The sequence below is a fragment of the Diuraphis noxia genome, unplaced genomic scaffold, assembly GCF_037042655.1.
Source record: "Diuraphis noxia isolate RWA-SAM2 unplaced genomic scaffold, SU_Dnox_SAM2 contig0003, whole genome shotgun sequence".
Taxonomy (NCBI): Eukaryota; Metazoa; Arthropoda; class Insecta; order Hemiptera; family Aphididae; genus Diuraphis; species Diuraphis noxia.
This window is the reverse complement of record NW_028301713.1, coordinates 45,068,912-45,091,542: the sequence shown is the minus strand read 5'-3', so window position 1 is coordinate 45,091,542 and position 22,631 is coordinate 45,068,912. Positions and strand designations below refer to the sequence as shown.

The window sequence follows — 22,631 nt, the reverse complement described above, 5'->3', positions numbered from 1 at the left end:
TGCAACAAGAAAAATTCTATTTTCATTGGAAGAACCACTGAGAAAAAAGTTAAATAAACTATGTAAACTACAAATAATAGAAAAAGTAGAGGAATTCACAGAATGGGTACACCCTATCGTTTTAGCTAAAAAACCAAATGGAAAAATACGGATATGTTTAGATCCACAAAACTTAAATAAAGTGATACAACGAGAATATTTTCGAATGCCAACAGTAGAGGAGATTTTAAAACAATTGGCTGGGGGAAAAGTTTTTAGTACTTTAGATGCAAATCAAGGATTTCATCAGATAAAATTGACAAATGAAAGTTCCAAAATGTGTACATTCTCCACGCCAATGGGTCGATTTAGGTACTTGAGAATGCCTTTTGGTATTTCTTCAGCTCCAGAAATATTTCATAAAAAGTTCAAACAAATATTTGAAGGGTTGGAAGGTGTTGACACATATATAGATGATATAATAGTTTATGGTAAAAATAAGGAGGAACATGATGAGAGATTAAAAAAAGTTTTTCAAAGAGCAAGTGAAAGAAATGTGAAATTTAATAAATCAAAATGCAAATTTAATAAAAGTAAAGTTAATTTTTTAGGACATGAAATAACAAGTTTAGGAGTAAAACCAGATTATAATAAAATAAAAACCATAAAGGAATTAAAACCACCAGAAAATAAGGAGGCGCTACAAAGAATATTGGGAGTTGTAAATTATGTTGGAAATTATTTGCCTAATGTAGCACAAATAAATGCTCCATTAAGAGAGTTAATAAAAAAAGATGTTGTATTTGAATGGACAAAGCTGCATAGTGATGCTTTAGATAAAATAAAAGAAATGTTAATCAGTGAGCCAGTTTTACAATATTATGATAGCATACTACCTTCAACATTATCAGTTGATGCATCAGTACTATTACAAAATAATTTACCAATTATTTATGCATCGAAATCTTTAACCGATGCTCAAAAAAAAAATATGCTCAAATTGAGAAGGAAGCTCTAGGTATTGCATTTGGGTGTCATAGGTTTCATCAGTACATATTCGGTAGAAAAGTAAGTAGAAACTGACCATCGCCCATTAGAATCCATATTCAAAAAACCACTAGTATTATGCCCTCTGAGATTACAAAGGATCTTAATAAAACTACAACAGTATGAATTAGTAGTAAAATATAAACCTGGTAAAGAACTATTTATAGCCGATACATCAAGTAGGATAGAATCAAAGGGTGATACTATATTTGGGCTGCATACGAATTGCGTCCCAAAATACGAAAATATACTTAGCGATATCCGAGTTGCGTCCTGGTTAATAATTGATTAATTGGTTAATAGTATAGGTACATATCTATACGCCATATACATATTTTCCTTCCCACTTTTACAGACTGAAGACTGCCATTTGTATAAATGGTGTGGTTTAATGATGTATCGTAATTAATGATGATATATATTAAATTATTTATTGTTCTAAAATGAAATGTTAATTTTATGAAATGGTGTAGTTAAAAACTGTAATTGTATATTATTTTATAAAATGGGTAAATTTTTGTATGCCGATTTTTGAACGAACTAAGACCTGTTAAATTTGTGTTGATTTGTCGAACATGGAATGTCGAAGTGTGACTGATGCTAACATGAACATAATTCATTTCCAACAATAAATTGTAAGGGTGTACCTATTTATAATTTCCGGGACAGATAACGTATTGATAATTGAGATATCTATACCATCTACGAGTTTATCACTTAACGTTATTTTTAGTCGCTGAAAAACATGTGGACGCAACTCGTATAATATGTGACGAGGCACACTGCTCACAATCAAGCACATCATAACTGAATGCCTCTCATACGAAATGGATAGATGGGAAGCAGGCATCTCAAACATCCTGTCAGAAGCCCTCCACCCAGACAATATAAGACAAATAATAACCTTTATTACTAAGTCTAACCTTATTAATAGAATTTAATAAGTAACTTATTGTAAATAATTTAGAGTTAAACCCATTGTTGCCGAGGCTTAATTCAAATAAAAATATGTGACGAGAAAACCGCGGACGCAACTCGGATGTGTCGTGACAAAATCGCGGACGCAACTAGGACAAAATATCATTTAGGGATGCAGTTCGAATGCGCCGTATATTTGACGACTGGGAGAAAACAGAGGTTAAAATAAATATTGAAGAAGTGAACAGCAATAAGTGAAAATAAACGTGAACAATTTAAGTTGGCTACAGAATCAGATAAAGAACATACTAAAAAATTATGTCATTAATGGTTGGCCAGAAAAAAGAGAACAATTGAACGGAGAGAATAAAAAGTATTGGGATTCTAAAGAATTAATAACAATGCACGACGGTTTACTGTATTAATCAAATAGGATAATCGTACCAGAAAGTTTGAGAAATGAAATGTTGAAAAAGATTAATTTTAATCACATGGGAATTGAGAAGTGCAAATATAGAGCAAGTTGCTTATATTGGTTAGGAATGAATAACGATATAGAAGAAGTTATGGACAGATGTCAAATTTGTTTAAAATATAGAAAAACAAACACAAAAGAGACGCTGGAGTGTTCAGAAGTACCAGATAAACCATGGCAGGTGGTAGGAACTGATTTGTTTTATTTTCAAGATAAGAATTATGTAATGTTGGTGGATTATTTCTCTAAATTTATTGAATTTATAATGATACCAAAATTAACTGCATTAAACACAATTAATGCAATTAAAAGTAACTTTTCTCGGCACAGTTTACCCGAAATTATTAGATCTGACGGTGGTACTCAATATACATCAGAGGAGTTTATAAACATTTATAAAATAATGGAATATAAAACATATAGTATCGAGTCCCACTAATGCACAATCAAACGGAATAATATATACAAACAGTAAAAAAAATGTTGGTCAAGGCAGATGAAGACAACAAAGATATATATCTAACACTACTAGAATATAAAAACACACCAATAAATACTAATGGGTAGGAAAATAAAGGGGTTGTTACCTATAGAAGATGAAAAAGGAAAATATACCGAAGAGAAAAGTTAATAGAAATACAAAATAAACAAAAACAATATTATGATAAAGGCACTTTTGATGTTAATGAATTATTAATGTACATAGTATTAACGAATAGATTTAAAAAAGGGAGATGTAATAATAAGATGTTGATATCAGTTACATTGTTTAAGGTAAGTTTATATATAAAATATACAGTTGTTATTATATAAGACACACTCACTTGTACGTATGTGCATTATATTTAAAATAAATGGTTACTTGAATGAAGTTTAAGATTTACTAATTAAAATCTAAATAAGTTTACATAAGTGTTACAACTAATAAAACGTATAAGTTTATAACCAATAGCCTATTATAGATGGTATGTAGGTACCTACCTAATTTATAATGTCCACTGTAAACTACTATCACTGAAAACTTGGACTGATAAATCGTTAGGTGTATGAATAAAAATTAAATAAATATTGAATATCTCAGAACAATAGTTGAATGCTCTGACAAAAATTCTTAAGTCATTGCCAGTAACGGAAACGCGTCAGTAATTTTACAAGTGCTTATTGGACGGAACGCGTTTTAATTAATGCACATAAAATGGAATTTTGTAATCTACATTTCTCAATTGCCTGGTCCAGTGTTTTTCGAAATGTATGTAAATCCAAAAGTATGCAGCATCATGACAATGGTATCTATAAGACTATAACTATACTGATTAATGAATACTAGTTTTGTTTTTCGTTAGATGAAGATAAAATAACCTGGAAACAGTGGCGGCGCCAGGGTGGGCCCGGGCCCACCTTAAAAAGTCTCGCCCCCCTCCCAAAAAAAAAATTAATTTAATCATACTAGAATACTAAAAAATATCTCATGAATAAATCAAAATATGAAAATATTAGTTATAAAAGATGGCATGAACAACATTTTGAATGGGTTGAAAACTATGCACTATGCTTTCAAGCCTCATAAATAACGTGTATTTTCTAGCGGATGAATACGAAAATAATAAGTTATACTTACTAGTTATTATTAAATATTAATCAATGTTATTAATAATTTTATTGAAAATTCCATGAACAACGGGATTAGATTATTAACCAACTATGATAAAGAAAATACAAGGGAAAGCATTCTATTTTCATATACTTTTGATGAATATACTTTTACATGAATATATATTTTGTTAGGAAATAAATACTATTAATACATGTTTACAAATCATTGTTTTATTAAGTTAACACGCTGAAGTGTAAAAAAAATGTAAGTTGACCATCCCCCTCTCCCCTCTGCGAAATTGCCTGTCATCACTTTAGTTTATATATATATATATATCAAGTCAACAATTTGGCCATCCCTAAAAATTTGGGCCCCAACCTGCTGACCCACCTGGCATTAAAATTCTGGCGCCGCCTCTGCCTGGAAATAATACATATTTTACTTTAAAAGTTAATTTAACTACGTCCTACAAATTGTTATAGTTTAGTATTTAATGTGTATTGTATATTTATAGGTTTATATGCAACTAATTTAATGAATTAACTACTTGACATTTTGGTTTATATGAGTTGTAAAAAGTATGATTATTGTAGGTAGGTACCTAATTTAAAATATTTTCCCTAAGATTTCTTTTAAATATATTTACTTCCACATTGAAAAAAAAATTAATAACACAAAAAACTACGCTACTTACACTTGATATTATTAGATATTTATAACTGTGAGTCTTTGAAAGGGAAAACTAAATTATTTTAATGAAATAATAAATTTATGTCATCGATTGTATAGGTACCTAGCTATAGATATTTACATTTAATTATAAAATTAAAAGTTTCAAATAAATTTATGATTAATCAAACTTTAGTTACCTACTATATTATTTAAGAATTTAAGACCAAATGAGCAATAGAACATTATACAATATAATTTTTGACATTGTTGATAAATTTTAAATAATAAATGGCGAAAAGCAAAGGAAATGACAGTGAGTCACTTACTCACTTACCTAAATAGACTTATATATTATTAAGTTATATTTTGCGGGCCATATCACGGAATCGCCGCTGTACATCTAAAATATTGATCATGAAGAAAATGGGTTTAAATAACTTACAGAAATAGAAGGCGCTAAGTATTTCTCGATACTAACTTACTCATTAATCGAGAATAACTATTTTGATCAGAGCTAGCCGCTAGGTCACATAAGGATAGCCGACAAACGCATGAAAATATAATTAACTTGAAGCAGATGTAAAAAAAAAATTGCTGAAAAACAACTAGAAACGTATTCATAGTCGAATTCATATAAAAAAAAAAATTAGCTATTAAGATGGAATCAGAAAATATAATCTATGTGGATATTTAATCTCAAAAACTAATAAAAGTTTACTTAATAGCATATGTAAGTATTTTCAAAATAAAAACGAGTAAAAAAAGGTAATTTTACGAGACGGCTTAATTTTATTGTTTTTAGTGTTAGCTACCAATTTGGAAAACATGTATTAATATCGACAAGTTTAGCAAAATATTAAAGAAATTATTTTTAATCTTTGATAGTTCGTTAATAAAGTATTCTGAATAGGTACTGCACTCAGAGTAGGTACTTGTAACAAGTATTCAAAACTTAAACCACGTGTTAAGATATTATCACTGATTATAAATACTACTATTCATAATCAATGAAAGTATTTAGTATCTTAATATTTGTAATTATGTACTTATAACAAATAAACCAAAACCAAAAGGGTTAGAAAAATTTGTATATGAAAATAGCACTATAGAAAACGAAGAAAACTAATTTAGAACCGGAATATTCGATTGCATATTAGACAAAATAATAAATAAGTTAGATAAGACATTAGGTGATAATTCTGATATAATTAGAGGGATAAGTGCTCTGAATCTTTAAAACATATGACACCATACTTACTTTTACAGTAGCTTACTAACTTCATGAACCGTTATTTAAAAATTAAAGATGTTGTTTTACTATTAAATAACTTTCTAAAGAAATATGAAATGGCATTATCAGAAGCATATAATTAAGCTCTGTTGCTGTAACAATACCTGTGTCACCTTATTGTGAATTTATATTTTCATGTATTTAAAGCATTAAGTTATTTAGGAAATAGGTTACTAGATATTTACTATACAAGTTTAAGTATTATATAGATTGAAAAATATGAAACAAAATCAATTGCTACTAATAAAATAATAAGTTGGCCAATGCACAGGAAAATTGTAGAATTATTTTTGAGTAGTTTTGTAAATTGTAATCATTTAACTATTTTAAATTTAAATTATCAAAGTATTAAGCTCATATTAACTGCTGATTTAAGATTTCTTTCTATATTAATTTTTTGTGGCCCTACCATGTAATTTTTGACTTCCTATTGGCCCCAGAATTCAAAATGGTATTTCTATATTAAGAACACTAAGTTCAAGATATAACTGAATGAGCAAAATCAACAATAAAATTGTTGAATAATTTTTAAATAACAATTATTGACTCAATTTTTATAAAAAACTATAAAATTAGTTTAATTATAGAAACAAGTTTCATATAAATTGTAACGCGACAATTGCACTATTTTTTTATAGAAATAGGTATTTATCAGTCTAATTAGAGAAAAATCTATGTAATATAAGAATTGCAACCAATTTCTCCCAGTGATAATTAAAGAGAGAACTTAATTTAATCTAATTGTATTAATTTACAATTATTAATTAAGTTTGTTATATTCAAATTCATAGATTTTTATGATTAAAATTTTTTGCTTCTTATTTTAAATATTGTAGTATTGTTTGACTACTGAACATTTCATGAACTAGATTTTTCAAATGTATGTTCATTTGGAAAATAATAAAATCAATATACGAAATAACCTATATCTAGTTAAAAATATACTATTAGATTCATTTTTAATACATATATTTTAATGAAGGTACTAACTACATATAGACAGATGATTATTTATCCACCCATGGGTTACAATTAAGAAAAGATATATAGATGTAAATAATCATATTAAAAACATAATCATTTTTCCCATATAATATTATTACATTTTTGTTTAATTAAACATAAAAAAAAAATTGTAAAAAAAATTATTTTAGGTGGGGAGGGGAGCGTATAATACATTTTTCGTTTTGTATAAAATAAACATAAAAAAAAAAAATATTTAACTCAAAATAATAAATTATTACACCTGATATTTGTGATCAAAATGAAACATTACTCAGAAAAAAAAAATGATACCTGATACTATTGAATAAACAAAGGGTTTAATAGGTTAATAGGAGAAAATGATACGTCTGTATGATCACCATTCTCCCAATGGGTAATGCTCATTAACGACTAAAGACAGGTCGTCAAAGTGTAAATGCAGACATGACATTAGTCATTAATTGGAGTTCCAATAGGGTGTAGCTCCTTGGCTATAGTTCTGTTTAACATTCACCTTGCTGGCTGTAGGATTTACGGATTGGTTACGGCTCATATTGCTTGTTCCATTACTAAGTTCTTGCTAAAATCATACAAATTCATTTCATAACAAATACCTTAAAGTAGTGTTTTATATAATATATAAAACATATATATAATACAAGGTATAACAGATAGAACTGACTTATAGAATAACTTGTGTTCAAATATATATATATATATTTTTTTTTTTTTTGTTAAATAAGTGAACCTAGCACTATGTATAATGCATTTTTTATTTTCAGTACTAAAAAATAAACATTAAAAAAAATATATTATACATAGCACTAGGGTCACTTATTTAACAAAAAAATATTTGAACAAAAGTTATTCTACAAGTCATTTCTATAATAAGATTAGTTATAATAAGTTAGAAAATACAATTTTTTTTTGGATAAATTCAAAATAGTCTATTTGTGAATCTGATTATTAGAACAATTTTTAAGGTAAAAAGATTAATCTAAGTAAAGTAGTTCATTTTTAAAACTTTTATAGTTAGTTTAATTTAGAACGTAATAATTTAAAAAAAAAAATGATTTTTGAGATTTGCTGACATGAGTATACCTCTGAAATTATTTACTTATCACATAATATTAAAAATTTTGGTCATACATTGAATTTGCATAATTTTTTTTTTTTTTTTGGTCAGGTTTTTCTGTTACACATACTGTATATATATATTTTACATATTTACTTTACTTACCCCTTGCCTGTTCTGAACTCTCATATCAATCTAATAACAAATAGATATTAAATTAAAGTTTGATATTAAAATAAATAATAAACTAACAGAAATATGCTTAATTCAAACCTGATGGTGCAAAGGTGCGATATGATGAGGCTGCGGGTTGCCAGGAGGTAGAGGAGAAATGAATACTGGAGCATAACTACCGGCACTATGATGACCGCCAACTCCACCGTTATTTAAAGTTACAGAAAAAGGCGGTGGAGATTGAAATGACTGTTGTTGTTTGTCATAAGGCTAAATAAAGAAATTGATTACGTGACTAGTTTTTTAATGTTTTTCATTAAATCATATGTCTTGTAATTTATATTATACTTACACTAACCTTATTTAATGTCGATTTGCTGGAATACATAGCAGCGAGATCAGACGAATTAGTTTTGCCCTGAGCTTGAGAAGTCTGTTGACCGGTCACACCCACTTTACTTGAACTGCCATAGTCATTGCTTGAACCAGTGACTGAAGACGATCCCAGAGTTTCATAAACATTGTTGTAACCAGCAGGTGCAGCTGCAGTCTTACTGTACCCGGACATAGTGTTTGTAGCTCCTGTGCCATGACTGGTTGCACTTGCTGCTGGCGCCATCTGATAACGAACCGCGTCGGTGTGTTTTTTCAGTGTTTCATTTTATTATTTATTTATTTTATATATCAAAATAAACATTCATAAGAGTTTTATACTGATATAATTTTTTTACTTTTTTTGAATTAGTAACCCAAAAAGAAAAAAAATGATATATTGATGCATAAATATAAATACATATATACTATATATGTACTTAAAAAATTATAGGCAGTATGTTTATATATACACTTATTCTTTTTAGTTTTAACGAAAAGGTATAAACAAAATGTTTGCTCCCCCAAATCCTGAGAAATTTTTTATACAATTTTTTACAACTAATACTAAGGAAAAGGATGTCAAAATAAGTTGAAACTGGATAAGGTGATTTGGATGATTAAACATTCATCAAGTATTTTGTTCGTCCGTTGTGTAGCAATAGATCTAACAAAAAGAAAAAAAGAAAAAATCATACAGAAATATGCTTAAGAACCGAAGTTGCAATAAAATTAAAGTGGTGATTTTAAATACACACCCTTATTTACATCTTAAATCTGTTTCTTAGAATTGAACCTTAAAATGTGTTAATAAATATATTGAGTTAATCATTTCTTATTTGGTAAGTCAATAATATGATAATATTTAATATATATATATAATTTATAGTTTATTAATACTCAATAGGTTCAATATGAGAAGGAAACTCTTTAACAATAAATAACTGTCAGACTGTCAAATAGTATTAAATCAAATGGTATGTGATACACTCAGCCACTTATGTAATAAACTAATAACAGACTATTGAGTTTCCTTCTTATATAAAACAAAAAAAGTACATTATTATTTTTAATTCTGTCAAAAGAATGTTTAATTAAAAAATAATAAAACAATTTTTCAAAATATATAAAGAAATTAGAACAATTGAAATTGTAAATATTTATCTAATTTAATGTGCTTATACTCAAATAGTAATTTTTATGATGAAATGACAACAATCAGATCATATAAATCCAAGACAAATAATTTGAGAAATTTAAGAAACTATTTAGCTTCATTCCAAATGCCTTACTAAGGTAAGAATGATATATTCATAATACATCTATAATTGAGTTGGAATATTTCACACTTTATGATACCCCTAAGTAAGACCAATTAAAAAAAGAAATAAAGACTACTTGTTCATAAAAATATTTTGTTTTTAAATTAAATGTTAGAAATAATGACACACAAACAACCAAATATTTAAATAATTATTATTAGGTATTAAAAAAAATATCACATTGATATTTAAAAAGTGATACAAATGTATTTTAAATTTAAATTTTTAATTATTCAACAATTATCAGAAAAAAAAAACTATATTATTAATTTACAGATATTAAGACTACTGTAAAAACAGTGAATAGTTTCATCAAGTAATTGACAAGACGTAAAACAATATTTTTCTAAAACACCCAATTACCACCCTACAGTTTGATGATCATAAAAAATCTAAATTTTACAAATTAAAGAAAACGTTAATCATAAAATATTAATCAATTCCACCCAAAAACTTTAAAAAAATATATAGGTAGTTTGTTTCAAACATTTGTTTAAGTATTTTGATTTTAAATTTACACCCAATTTTTGTTTTTTAATAAAACACTAATAGTATTTTCAAGGAAAATCGAAGTACAAATTAATATATATATATATAACAGCCCCAGTAATAACCAACACTCATAACTTATTCATTCACACTATTATGTTCCCATATATTATAATTATAAAGTAATAACTAATTTATAACTTTAGACAGTATATACATGATTGAATTGAAATATTTTAAGTGAATTTTTATGCAAATATATTACTGAAACATATATCTATAGGGTAAGCAATTTAAATCGAAGAAACTAAGTTATTATTTAAATACATTTATATTTTTAACATAATTATAACAATTGAAGAACATTAACAATATTGTTAATAAGTGTACACTTAGATATTATTCAAAGTATAGTTTAAGGAAGCAATATAGTCCAAAGAACTTAAAAATTAGATTTATAAATGATAAGTGTTCTTAGAATATAAATTAATTAACTTACCGGGTACATTGTACCATATTGGAACGGATTAGCAGGTATAACAGATTGTCCATAATAATATGTATAACTGGGAGTAATAGGTGGATTTAACAATGTTTGCTGATGAGCCAAAGTTCCCGTCTAGAAAAAAATTCAAAAATTATTATTTTATTTAAAACAAATAATAATGGGAATTAAAAAAACTAATTCAATATTATATACTAAATAGTTAATATAATTTACATCAAACATGCCAACTCAATCTTTAAATATTTAACCACAGTAAATACTTAATTATTTTTAATGTATTATAAATTTAGCTAGCCCGTTTATGATAATATGCTATTGTTAAAATTTAAATTCTGCAATTATATTGATTTTTTATTTTTTTTATTTTCATTATATAATTAAAAAACTTAATATTTGTTAGTAATTAAATTAAATAAATTTGACTATGAAACAGTTTTAAAGTATTTTCAAAAATGTACGCATACATGGTTTTTTGGACTATATAATAAAGCAAAAAATAAAAAATAAAAATATTTTCAATGTTACTTAAAAATAGTTATTTATACAGCAGAAATATTATAAAGTACTTAATTTAATTTTTGTACCATAAAATTATTCATACATTAAAATGCACTAATTTAATTTTGCAACCCATAAAATCCTTAATCTTCTAGTAATTTATATATACACATTAGAAAAATATATATATTACAGAACTATTATTATGAGATTTTTTGTCAGACTAACTAAATTTTAAAATAAAGATCTAGACACTGCAGCAGTGATGATAAATAATGCCTAGCTGTATCTTTTCTCATGCCATTAATATACACCAAACTTCACACGCTGAGCTCAATAAAATAATATGTTTGACATACAGTATGATAATAAATTACCTGTTGAGATAGAGTAGATGAAACTGGTGAAGCATTATTGTCTGCACGTGCATATCTTGAATCTGTTAGTGACGAATAACCTGCAACATTTGAAATACCAGTTCCAGCAGTTTCTCTTCCAGTCAGACTTGATGATACACTAGGATACATTGGATCAGGCGAATAAAAGTTAGTCTGAAATTAGTAATTTAATATTATATAATTTTTAGTTTATTTCATAATTGCTATATATTTTACCATATGATGAGGTAACCTTGATTGCACCATTTGTAAATGTTCCTCACTATACATTACAGGATGAGATTGGTGATAGTATCCAGGAATACCCTGTTGGCTTAATATATACTGAGCACCAACAAGTGGAGCAACACCAGGAGGCATTCCTGATAGTACACCACTTTTATTTGCTAAAATATTTTAAAAAAAATCATAATTCATTTTAATTTATAATAAACGAAATTCTTAAAAGCTTTAAGATTCTTCAAACAAATAGAAAAGACCACACTAAACAAATTAAATTAAATAATTACTTGTTGGTGTAGTCGTTTTTGTAGTCAATAAAGTACTCTGTGCAAGTCCAATGCTTGACGTTGTACCACTTATATTATTTCCATTTGGATTACTAGCACTTGACGTCAATGAGTTATTTGAAGGTTGAGACTGATCATACTTTTAAAAAAAAATGTTATTACTTAATAAAAAGACTTTTTTTTAATGGGGGGTTGAGGCTTCGACAACAAGGGCCATTAGCCTTTGGAACTGTGGAGGAGGAACTATTGGTTGGGAATTCGTGGATATTTTTAGCAGAATTTCGAATGAGCACCTGTAGGTTTCTGTTATGACTGGGGGGTGGCGGCGGCCTCTCTTTCCTGACAGTATTAACTACCCGGAAAGTGATTACAACTATGACCAGGATTCAAACCGGCAATGGCGAGTAGCAACCGACACCTTAATCTACCCCGGCTACGGCGGCTATTATACCCCAAAAAAACTTTATTACATCAATAAGTTACAAGTTTTTTAAAATATTATTTTTTCAATATTTTAAGTGACAAGATAAATTTTATTAATTTCATATTACAAGCAAAATATTTTACTGGAAATTTCAACACTCAAAAATTGAATTTCATAATAAATAAAATAAGCATATTCTTTCATAAATTAATAACTAAACAAACAATTAATAATTAATTGAAACAAGTTCATAATCATTATTGTCCTTAATATTGTTTTTGTGCAACATTCCCGCAGAAATCCTTAAGCTAATTATAATAGAAGTTAAAAAGGATAGGACTACTTTGACATATCTATAATGAAGGCAGTATATTACTCTCTAATTTGAAATTTAAAAAATTGTGTAACCAATATAAATAACCTAACTTAACACTATTTAGCTACACAGTTACAGATTAAAGTGGATAAATTATAGATATAGATTAGTACTACCAATTTAATGCTTTTAAATGATCCAAAGCTATTATCTTTATTTCAAAATGGAAAATGAAGAAAAAGTTATGATCCAGATGATATTTATGTTTTGGAAAAAATTTGTAAGTCGAAAAACAGTAATAATACATATACCAAAATCACAACACAGGTCATTTATAATACAAATAACAGCAGCGGTGAAAAAACCAGTACCGCGAAAAAATAACCACGGAAATTTAGACCCCGAATAAATAACCCCGTGAAAAAATAACCACAGAAAAAATAACCCCAAATGAGATTTTGCAAATTAATCTAAATATTGGTGTTAATATGTCTTTGCGTGAAAAAAATTAAAAAATGTTTAATATACCTATTACCTACATACAATTTTTATGTTCCCACAAATAACGTTAATTTTGTATTCAATGATAAATTATTGATTGCCTACGATAAAAACAATTCAAAGCATGATACCAATCTGTCTGTCATATCGATCAGATATATAATAACAAGGTACAGCGACAATGTGAAATAATATTATAATGGATAAGAAAGGTACCTTTATCTTTAATGTTCTGATAGAAGCAGTAATTTATAAAATTTGTCAAGTCCTGTGAGTCCATTTCTCAGTATTTGGTACTACAGTGTGCTTTCGTATATTATATATTTCTCTGAGCTTTGTTTTAATTTCTATTTGAATAATAATATGGATAAACTAGATATTTTTGAGAGCCAGAAGGGCAAAAAAAAGTTGGCATTTAAAAAATGTGTTTTACACAAAGAGTGTTTAAATTTTATAAGGTGGAAATGGCAAATGCTGAAAAAAAAAATAGTCACAAATGTCCATGCATTTTAAAAACTTCCCTGGATAAAAAACGTTTAATTAAAATTGATCATGAACATCATTGTATTACACATTTATGGTGAATATTTTTTATTTATATATTATTGACATTTCCATTCGTTTTTACCGTAATTGAAAAATTTGTTTTAAATTATTATATTATTGAAATTGTATTGTATTACAAATAGGAAGGTGCCTGGAGGTACACCTTACCAATCAATTTTATTATAGGGTTATTTTTTCCGGGGTTATTTATTAGGCAAATAAAAAAAAACTTGTAAGTACCTTTTAAAAGATAAAACTCCAAAATAGTAAATGTAAGTAAATCGAAAATTTTATTTGAAGTAATTAGGATAAAACTAGTATCAAAAATTATATATGCTTTATGCATTTAGTTAACAATTTCAACAAATTGTATACCTAAAGGTTGCAGAAAGAATTTCCTGGATATGTTCAAGTAGCAAGATCAAATGTAATACCTAAATAATGGAAGAAAAGCAATTATAAATGTTTTATTAAAAAAAAGAAAACAACAACCAGATGATCCAAAGAATATCTGACCACTTTTACTACTATGGTACTCATTCAAACTATTCAAAAGACATTAAAGCGCTTATCACGGACAATAGATGCAAAGCTGATAAAGCAACAGACAAGACTTTGAGGAGAGAAATCATGTACAGAGAATAGGCCTAATAGTTAACCAGGATTAAGTTGATACTAATAAAACATAATTTATGACTTAATCAATGATTATGAATTTGTAAAACTAAGATATCAAGGACGAAAGACTTTACATTGTATGTTACATACCAGAGTAAAAGCATCAAAATAAATGAAGGATTAGCTCAAAGTAGCATCATGGCATTTACACATTTTAATGAAATTATAATGATCAGACGAACGGAGAAGTGACACAACATTATGCATATCTCAATGATCAGGTCATGTCACAATGTGAAAATTTTAAAATGGTTGGAAATAAACTGGGAATAATGTTGGAAACGCTAAGGGGACAATACAACCAAGCAAATTATTTGAATTCAAATTCTGAAATACCATAAATAAGTGTGCACATTCCATCTAGTGACAAGCAGGTAAATAGAAAAATAAATGTAAAATGACTAGGAGAATTTCTTGAACACTGGCCAGTGACAGATCTTGAACTCTTAGGGCACCTAATTTAAAATTGTTATAAGAAAATCCAATATATATATAATATCAGTGCCCACAAATTTCAAGTAAATACTTTAAATACCTACTTACAACTAATTAACTATATGTTCAAAAATAATTATACTATCATTAGAAATAGATGTAAGTTTTCATAAAAATATAAGGAATCACATTTTTTTGAATAATAAATACATTCTTTTGTTTCAATGTTGTTGGTATATTGACTTTTACTCACCAGACTTTCTTTAGTTGAATTAGTAGTTGAAGTTAGCGAAACAGTTGACTTAGACAAGTTTGTGTTCCCAGTTTGATGCAAATTTTGGTGTATATAGTTAGAGTACGTTGATGGGGTATACATTGACGCTAAATTGGCAGCTGAAACAATAGGAGGATAGGAAATTCCAGATGCCTGATATGAATGAGGGTATGAATAAGAAGGGAATTGAGGTTGTGCTGCAGTTTGAGGGTAGTTAGCATTTAAAATTGAATGATTAGATTGAGATAATTGAGGAATGTGGGGATTTGTACTATTAACACCGATGTTGGACGCAGTTGTACCATATAAACTTGTATGACTGGATAAACCCTAGAAAAATTTGATATTATTTTAACAAAAATTAAAAGTAATTTTAATTGTTTTTAAGCTCCATTTGAATTGCTTTTAAAAATCACTAATTTGTAATATTTTCCTTTGTTATTGTTTTTTTACTTAAACATTTTAATTGCTATGTGCTGCAACTAGCTATTTATAGTTAAGTTTGATATTTGAAAAAATACAAACAATACAAGGAACAAAAAAACCAAGTTTGAAAAAATGTTTAGATACATACTTGAGGATTATTAGAATAAACTGAAGAATTATACATTGATGTTGGTTGTCCAGTATTAATATTTTGATATTGATTAGCTACTGCTGCATTCTGCTTAGTCAAATAATCGGCAGGAGGAGGAACACCAGGGGGCGGCCCAATTTTTGTTGATGGCTGAGGCGCTTGATTTACTTGAGGTGATCTTTGAGTTTGAACTGAAGCTTGATTAGATATAGTTGAATATTCAGTTTGAGTAAGGACAGAATCTACTTTCTGAGCAACTGAGTCATCATATTTAACAACAGGTGGCAATGAATTTTGATCTTGTGATGGATCACAAAGTTGTGGTACATCACCAGAAAGATCGACAGCACCAAATGATACATCTAAGAAGTTGATGTTGACACTAGAATCTTCAGGTGGCATTTCAACAGCACTTAATGGTATCTTAGAAGGAGGGGGTATGCGCGCACGTAAGGTTGGTTTTTTCCCAGGACCAATTGAATTCTCTTCAAAAGGCAAAGAAACAAATTCCACTAAACCACAAAAATGTATGTTTAATATTCAAATTTTAGTTAAATTATTAAAACATAAGTATTTCATTAATTTTATTTTTACCTGGAGGATGAGAATTGAATGTTGCAGCAGCTGGCGGTAGAGTAACTACTTTTTTTTGTTGACTCTCTTGAGTTAATGAAGATAAGTACTGAGACTGTTCAGGTGTTAATGTTTTACTGTTAGCAATTGATGCCGCAAGGTTTTCAGAAGTAGCATTCTGGTATTACATTATAAAAACAATAAATTAGTTTTAAATATAATACTTTTATTTTTGAATAATTACATTAGAAGCTGCTGCTTGCTGATTTGGTGCTTGAACAGCATCATTCCAATCTTCAACTTCTAAATAAGCATTTTCATTTGGTTTTGGCACCTCAACATCATTATTAACAACAGTACTCTCAGTACCACCACTAGGTGTAAATACTTTAGTGTCAGCCAACGAACCAGTATACTCTTCATTGTCCCAGTCTTCAGGTGATGGAAATGTACCCCAATTTTCTAATAAATAAATCAATTAATCAAAAAGTTTTTAAAAAAAATTGAATCAAAGATCAAATATCAAAAGAATATTATGGTTAATTACTTGTAGAATAGTATTAATAGCTTAAAATTAGTCAAAGTTGTATAAAAATGTAATGTTATCACATTATGGAATAGTATTCTAAGTCCCTATGCTAATTGTTTTTCAAATACCAAAATAATAACTATTATCATAAGAGAAAACATTTTTATTTATTGATTATTATCAAATTTTATAAAAATTAGAAATTCAAGTATCTATAGAAAATTTTAAGTCAAACTAAAGGAATGTATAGTATATCTTCAAGTATTAGCTACTAAGAAGATGCTATACCCGCATGTGTTGTCTCTGTCTTACAAATACAACATAACAAAAACTATTTCACGTGGGATAGAACCACTTAGACTGTAATCATAACTAAAAATCAAAATGTTCATACTGTAAAAAAAAGAACATATACTATGTAACATTGTTTTTTATATTTTTAATATCACAAATACAAAAAAAGTTATTCAAGTTTGAAATATTGATTTTTTAAACAATAACTATTTTATTTTATTTTTTTGTATTTGTGATATCAAACAAATAAAAGCAATGTTGCACAGTAAATGTTCTCTTTTTTTACGGTATGAAAATTTCAAACCTTAGTTGTGACTACAGCCTGAGATTCTATCAAGCGGAAAATAGTTTTTGCTTAATATCTATTTTTTCCATTCAAATTACAAAACTAACATAAAATAGTGCTTAAAAGATCAAAATAGCATCAAAACTACGGACTATACCAAAATATGCAAAAGCTACAAGTCACGAGCCTTGATAATAATATTTTTATTTAGATACTTATGTGTAATTGGTGTTACAATAATAAATACTATATATTAACTGGTTTTATTCTAATAATATTAATAAGATGATTAATGTTAAGAATTATTTAACTTAATTATATTAAACTTTTACCATTTATCATATTTTTTGACTAACTTACATGGGTACTTAACTAAAGAACTTAATATTTAAATTATAAATAAATTTTCTGATAACTTATATAATTGGTTATCAGTGTTATAAATATGTATGTTGACATAAGATTGGTTAGAAATAACCTATTAATAAGAGTTAACCAATAAGCAAATTAGTTTAATCTCTAGCAATCAAAATATTATTGATTATAGACAATTCTGACAATTCTGTCAACAAATGTAACAAACAATTTAAATGAACTATTGAAATATCCTACTGTTAAACAACAGAAATTAAAATATTTAACTGATTTATTAGTTTTATCACATCTTTAATTTTAACTATTAAGCAATATATGGAAAAATTAAAATTAAAGATATAATAGTGGCACAATTTATTACACAATAAGCACTCACTATTTATAAAACAAAATGTCTTTAAATTTTTAGAAAAGTGCATGCAATGCCAAGATTTTAAATTTATTAACATGATTAAATAGTATTGAAATGCAATTAAATTAAATTTGATATTTATATTACCCTTCTTTGATTCTTTAGCAGTAGGATTGAACCAAGTATCAATTGGTTGACTGAATCCGCTATTGTTACCACCACCGGGTCCTGAATTACCACGTTCACTGTTCTGGAACATACGAGTACCTCTAGACCGACCATTATAACGTGGTCCATTTATGCCTCTTCTTGAACCTCTACTTTCAGAACGGAAGTTACGATTCTCACCACTAGCACCATCTTCAGCTAAATTCTTTTCATTTTCTTTGTTCTCACGTTCTCTCCCTGTAAATATCAAATAAATTAAGTGAATTCAAAATAAAATAAAATTACACCAACATTTACGTGACTCTCCAAATCGCTGACCACCTTCAGTTGGTCTAGGCCTATTAGTAAAGCCTCCTCGGCCACCACGGCCACCTCGACCCCGTCGCTCACTAAATCCACCATTGTTCTGAGCAGTAATACTAGCTGCTTGTGTAATGGTTTCGTCCCATTCAGCATCTAGTTAAATAGAATAATATACAATATAATAGATAAACTGAGAAATTTGTTCAACAATAACAATATTAATAACTACCTCCATCTGCTTCACCATTTTTTATCACATCATCTTTTTCTTTTTTGTTTACGCTACTTGCTCGATTCTTTTTTTTCTTGCCTGTTGTTGACCATGATTCCTAACAACAAATATAAGTCATTTAAGTTGGATTAAGTAATTTAAGGAAAATACATTACTAATAACTTATACTTTAAAACTAAGCATACCTGTGGTCCTTCCAAAAGTGCCTCAATAGTTAATGCAATATCTAAAGCATTGTCATGGAGCGCAATAACTACTTCATCTTCTGTTTTTTGAGTTATTTGCATCACCTAAAAATGATAAAGCACTTTATAGTAAACGCCTGATAATTGTAAATGTACTTACAAATTTTAATATTTTATGTATATTAAAATTATTAAAAATACAAAACACACACCTGCTTTATTTTGTTGTTAATTTCTTCATCAGGTTTAAGATCAATAATTTTAGCAATTCTGAGTTGCTCAGCTGTTGGCTAAAACAAAAATTCATATTCAAATACACATACATTTTAATGTGTCAAGTAAAACAGTATATGACCATTGTTCTACTAGATATGTAAGTTAATATTAAAATATGAAATCAGGAACAAAATATTAATTAAATACCAAATTCTAAACTTATTCTAATTTAAGATTTTTTTTTTTAAATGTAAAATGTAACATTTGTTATTTGTAAAAATTGTCGAAGTATGGGTGATAAATGCTAGATGCATTATTACATAGTATATTATATTTTTTTATACAATCATTTTCTAATTTAATTGTTTTTAGTATTAACGTTTTAATAATTGAACTCTTTCAAAATTTAAATTAGGTAAGAACACCAAAATTGATAATAAAATTATCCACTAATGGGTTTCTCATTTATTATAAGATGATACTATACAGACATTTGTTATCTCCATTTTACTAGTGTGTAACATATCAAATTAGTTTACAAAAATTAGAGCAAATCAAACTATTATTAAACTTGATAGTAAGAACACAATCTGAAGGACAATCTGTGTTTGCAGATGGGTTTTATAATCGTTTATTTTCAAATTAGTTATTAGCAATTTTAATTAACTGTATATTATACATACACTAGCTAAAAATTGAATTGTCATAAAAAAAGCCCCACATACAGATATTGTTCTTACCATTAATTTTCATAGTACTTAGGTCAACTCACTCTAATTTTTAAACAAACTAATCTAAAAATAATTTGCTAAGCGCAAATTGGCTGTTATGCAATTGTAAGACAGAGACAACAAATGACAGTGTAGATTCTTCCTAAACTCATTACTTACATTACACACATAAAATACAATGTAATCTTTGCTATCATAAGAACTAAGTTGGATGGAAGTTTATGATCATAAAAAATTATTAGGTATATTATTAAGAGGACACTCTGGACACTATACCCACATGTCTTGTTTCCGTCTTACAAGTGCGTAACATACCAAATTTAAGCTTAGCAAATCATGTTAAGCTCTGTTAGTTTAAAAATGAGAGTGAATTGACTTCCTATAAAATTTAAAGGTAAGATCTGTATTTGTATGCTGGGTTTATAGGATAGTACACTTTTTAGCAAGTTTTGCAAACAATATATAGCGTAAATTAAAAATGCTCATAACACACATAAAACTGAACTATTGTGAAACTCAACATATGAACACAGATAATGTTCTTAACACTACATTTATAGGAGGTCGATTCACTTAAAAATTTTAAAATAACGGAGCTAAACGTGATATGCTGAACTAAATTTCCTATGTTCCATACTTGTAAGACGAAGGTAACACATGCGGATATGGCGACTTCTTAAGCTGATATTAATTTTTCTATAAATAAAAAAGCAGTTAAATTTTATTATTGTATTCTAGCATTTAATTCTAACATAATATAACATTTATACTATAAGATGTAGATAATATTACTGATATATATTATGTCCATAAGTAAGTTTAATTGACAACAATAATTTTAATGCTAGAAGTCAAATTTCAATTTTTTAATGATTAAAGATTTGCAGACAATAAAATACTACTGAAAAAGAATGTAAGCAACAAATTGAATTTACCTGCAATTTTTCTTTTTCGTGTGTTTTGTTAGGTACTGCATCTTTTGAATCAGCATTCAGCGTAGCTGTGTTGGTAGTGCTATTCTTACCAGACGTCTTGGCGTTGCGATTCACAACACCTTTAACGCTGCTCATTATAATGTATTTATATTTTTCGCTTATGGTTCACCTATTCCTTATGTACAACGGTATTTACAGGGTAATCTGAAACGACAAAACAATTAGTTGAGTAGATTTGACATCATTTATACTAAGTCAAGAATAAAACAGGTAAATAAGAATTATCAAAAGACAAACACTGCAAGTACCCACCCACAGTGACGAAAAATAAATATGCATGTGTATAATGGCACAGGTAAAGAAGCAGTGAATGAACTCTACAGCTATACAACAATAATAACAACAGCGTTAAAAACAACAACAACAATGTAAACAATTACAGATAAACTGAAGTAAAAACGAAAAACGTGAAAAACCGACTGGAGCCTCTTTGTTGCACACGTCCAAAATTCTTTTCTCATATAAATACGTGTGAAACACACCGGCGGTGTCGGTGACAAGGGTGGTGGTGGTAGGGACAGCGGCAGTGGCGGTGAGCATGGGCCGGGGGGTTGGTGGGGGAGAGGGAGTAAAAACACGCTAAGGGAGCATATGTGCGGTTTGGCGCGATAATTACGGAATTTTCAGATTAGGGGAAGGGACGGAAAATCATAAGCCCGTCGAGCTTTTCTGATGCGTAAACACCACCACAAGGCGACGAGTTGGTCGGCGCGAAACAGACATTGCGCGACGGCGTTACGCGCGTGAAACATGTGGTGGGGACTGGCGCGCTGGAGAGACGATGGATGACGCCATTTCGACGAGACGACGACCGAGAAATCAAAATCTTGCGGTCCGGCGTCCGCCAAAATCGCTGCCGACGAGCCAAACGATTATGGAGCCCGTAACTAGATGAAATAATAAGTTTTGAGACGTACTTACCAAAATACGATACACATTTAAAACTAAATACGGGAGCGCGATCGATGCATTTAACCTCGGTATCAGACTAACATTATTTTTGTATTTTGTACACAAAATGTAAATAATGAAATAAAAATACATTAGTGTGTGTGCGTGTATGTGTTTGTTGAGTGCAAGTAGGAATGCGTGCGTGCGTGTGTACAGTGCGCAGCAACGATGCGCGTGTGCACGCCGGCTAGAACGAGACGGACCGAACCGGCTGGCCGTCGGGTCGACAGAGACGCGGTTAGTCATGGAAAAAACGATGACGCTAGTACGCTACCGCCACGGACGATACTTTTTCCGCCATGCCAAAACCGCATCCCGGATACCACCACAATAATATTATATATTGTGTTCTTCGGGGAAGACTAATGTTTTTATTTCTCTATGC

At 28.5% G+C, this 22,631-nt stretch overlaps 1 protein-coding gene across 6 annotated transcripts; it reads right to left on the bottom strand.

The window, feature by feature from the left end:
* Positions 1 to 6,928: 6,928 nt before the first annotated feature.
* Positions 6,929 to 22,377, bottom strand: lig (ubiquitin-associated protein-like lingerer). 6 transcript variants are annotated; one of them, XM_015512989.2, is made up of 20 exons: positions 22,217 to 22,339; positions 21,548 to 21,618; positions 21,236 to 21,439; positions 19,566 to 19,643; positions 19,354 to 19,458; positions 19,166 to 19,265; positions 18,925 to 19,089; positions 18,613 to 18,870; positions 16,874 to 17,091; positions 16,651 to 16,807; positions 16,054 to 16,568; positions 15,459 to 15,809; positions 12,306 to 12,444; positions 12,013 to 12,182; positions 11,776 to 11,949; positions 10,892 to 11,011; positions 8,562 to 8,828; positions 8,309 to 8,479; positions 8,201 to 8,230; positions 6,929 to 7,540 (listed from the first exon to the last, which is right to left on the bottom strand). In XM_015512989.2, exons 3-20 carry the CDS (start codon positions 21,368 to 21,370, stop codon positions 7,418 to 7,420), a joined length of 3,276 nt encoding a protein of 1,091 aa, XP_015368475.1. In that variant the 5' UTR covers positions 21,371 to 21,439; positions 21,548 to 21,618; positions 22,217 to 22,339; the 3' UTR covers positions 6,929 to 7,417. The 6 variants fall into 6 exon arrangements, with proteins under 6 accessions (XP_015368475.1, XP_015368474.1, XP_015368476.1 ...); XM_015512988.2 differs by lacking the exon at positions 21,548 to 21,618 and having other exon boundaries at positions 22,217 to 22,377; XM_015512990.2 differs by lacking the exon at positions 21,548 to 21,618 and having other exon boundaries at positions 8,568 to 8,828; positions 22,217 to 22,377.
* Between the last annotated feature and the right edge of the window lie 254 nt (positions 22,378 to 22,631).